Below are 3027 nucleotides of genomic sequence, written 5' to 3'. Positions count from 1 at the left end.
CCGATTCCGGATATCAAGATTTTTTATCTGTTTTATCCCAAGGGAGCATTAAAGCGGGATAAAAATACTAATCCAATTAAGAGCATACACTCTCTGTATACCAAACTAGCTGTTCGCCCCGGCTTCGCCCGTGGTACATATATAGTCTATGTTACTCATGGATAATGTAGCTTTCGAATGGTGAAAGAATTTTTAAAATCGGTCCAGTAGTTTTTGAGCCTATTCATTACAACCAAACAAACAAAGTTTTCCTCTTTATAATATTAGTATAGATTTCATCTCAATACGTTCAATAGATTCAGTGTGATTGACGGACAAACATTAAAACAAACGAACTTTCACATAGTAATTCGGAACATACAATATATCATAAATTCATTTATTAAATACATATTATATGCACTCAGCATTCTACATAGTGAATTGTAAATAACTGAATTTACATATTTAAGTACTATTGTATCAGACGCGCTAGTGTCACGATTCATGACCTAACATTTAGTATTCAGGTTGCAAGTGGAATACCTATAAATAAAGAATGACCTATTGCGATCACCTTGTAATTATTGGAGCATACCCGCGGGCGTAACTTGTTGGAAAATTTTCGAAGAAAGTAGAATTAAATAAAACAAAAACATGGAAGAATTGCAATATGTTTATGTATAATAAATTTTTAATATGAGGAAAATATAAATTCAATTTAAACATTCTTATTTATTTGGCTTTAAATATTCATAGCATTTCTAATTCATAAATAGCAGTCAACGGTAAAAATAGACAGTACGGCGTTTCTTCTCAAAAAAACCTATATACACAGATCAGATACAGATCCCAGACTGTCTCCGTATCAAATTTCATCAAAATCGATTCATCAGTTCGCATTTATAATAAAAATAATCATTAGCATAAAAAATAAGCAACATACAAACAACGATCTAACACTTGCATAACAATTTGTTCTAAATATATCACTTACATTAATAAAATTAACACCAGGGCTAAACTTAATCTAATAGTCTTAACGAGATATAGATTGACACGTGTTCAAGATTTGCGTTGTGTTTAGGAATAACTGTAAATAGCAGCTTTATATACATATTTCCGTAAAATAGAGTTGACTCATTGCTAATCGAATTGAAAAATTTTTATCCTGCTATCTACCTACCTATATCATGAGTGTAGACCGTGAGGGTCCTGGGTTCGATTCCCGGTGGGGACTCACAATAAAAAAAATGTATGTATATGGTAGGACACAAAAAGCTGATCACCTACTTGCCCATAAAGAAAATCGCTCAGTGAAACAAATTTATATCATCTGCCCCATACTGTATCCATACTAATCAGTCACGGGACTTCACACTATGTAAGCAACGCTTTAGGAATTATACGCCTTTGCATATTTATCAAAAACATCCGACGATAAAGAACCGGTCATTATCTCATTGCATCTTATTGAGCTCAATTACCATTGTGTTTTCAGGTGACCACGACAGAACTCTCAATCTTGACGTCAGCGAAATCGATGTCTACTTCTACGACTTCCCTCGGAATGACGTTGAAACATTTCACATTAACGATGCGGCGAAGGGCATCCTAGCTCTCAAAGAGCTGGACAAGGCGAGGAAATTCATCATCTTCGTGGCCGGGTACAAATCCAACATCAACAAGAAGACAGAAGAAAGAATAAGAGACACATTTAGAAACTATCCAAACAGCTATCTCATAATCCTGGACCATTCTCCATACACAAATAATAGACAGGGCAACGTAAAGAGCTACGAACGTTCCGTCAGATATATCCATTACATCGGTAAAGCTCTAGGTAACATGCTTTCCGAATTAGCAAACGGGGGAATATCGCCGAAAAACATGCACTGTATCGGTCACAGTTTGGGTTCACAAATCTTAGCGCATACCGGTGAAACATTCTATGACAACACGGGTAGCAAAATAGCAAGAATCACTGCGTTGGACCCAGCTGGTCCTTGTTTCTCCAATAGCTTAATTCAAGAACAGATAAGGGCTGGAGTGGCTGATTACGTCGAAGTATACCACTGCAACGCTGGTGGTTTGGGTACTACAAGCGTTTTGGGTGATATTGATTTCTTTATAAATAAGAAAGGTGCCGCGCAACCCAAATGTGGTACTCCCCTAATTCCTGGTATATTCGATTCATCGAAAGCAGCCAAATGCAATCATAGAGCGTGTATCGATATATGGACATCGACGGTGAGTAATCCAAATTGGTTCCTCGCGTGGAAATGTGATTCGTATAAACTGTTTAAGAACGGTGCGTGTGCCGCCAACGAGGTTACTATTGCTGGATTCTGGAACCCTGGTAATGCGACTGGCGTATTTTACTTCTCGACTGACGGTTATAATGTAGAATAAATTGTTAATTTTTTATTTATATGTCATTTTCTATTTTTTTTAAATGCGCACGTCTTCAATAGAATAAAGCTTGGACAAATAAAACACAACGTTGATTATAAATAACGTTTAAAAATTAAAATTGACCAGTCTATCCCAGCAGATTAATAATGAATTAGTCATGACAGCTAAGCAAAGTTTGTTGAAAATATACATAGTATAGTACAAAATGCTAATGCTTTCCCCTCCTATTATATCCCTTAGGGGTAGAATTTATCTAAATCGTTTCTTAGCAGATGCCTTCATCATAGAAGATATCTGTATGCCTGATCAGTCCAGAATTTTATGACATACGATAAAACCTATACTTTATAGTTTCTTTTTTAGTAGTATTTAAATTATTGTAGACCACTTCCACCTTCCAAGTGATTACGCACCACACTGTGGTTGTTTATGAAATTTTTTACAATATACAACATAAAATAAATAGGATTTGGATTTTCTTTGTATTAAACAGGAAGCATTAGGGAAAATATCATTTACAAACGTAAAGGAATAAAAGAAATTTACAGAAGAGTAAGCCTCTTATGTTTTTCCTTGCTTTCACGTTATTATACTCTTGAAGAAAAATCAAACGAAAGAATTTGCTCCTTCATA

General features: G+C 35.2%; 1 protein-coding gene across 1 annotated transcript in view; it reads left to right on the top strand.

Annotated features, from left to right (window-relative positions):
• LOC119832671 (lipase member H-like) overlaps nucleotides 1-2492 on the top strand; it is a 5900-nt gene extending 3408 nt beyond the window's left edge. Inside the window, exon 2 of the mRNA XM_038356380.1 lies at nucleotides 1481-2492. Within this exon, the coding sequence (XP_038212308.1) occupies nucleotides 1481-2391 (911 nt within the window). The 3' untranslated portion in view covers nucleotides 2392-2492. The remainder of the gene's footprint in view (nucleotides 1-1480) is intronic.
• Nucleotides 2493-3027: the final 535 nt, after the last annotated feature.

The sequence above is a fragment of the Zerene cesonia genome, chromosome 15 (genome assembly GCF_012273895.1).
Source record: "Zerene cesonia ecotype Mississippi chromosome 15, Zerene_cesonia_1.1, whole genome shotgun sequence".
Classification (NCBI taxonomy): domain Eukaryota; kingdom Metazoa; phylum Arthropoda; class Insecta; order Lepidoptera; family Pieridae; genus Zerene; species Zerene cesonia.
The sequence above is the reverse complement of the archived record's forward strand: the minus strand, read 5'-3'. Positions and strand labels throughout refer to the sequence as shown.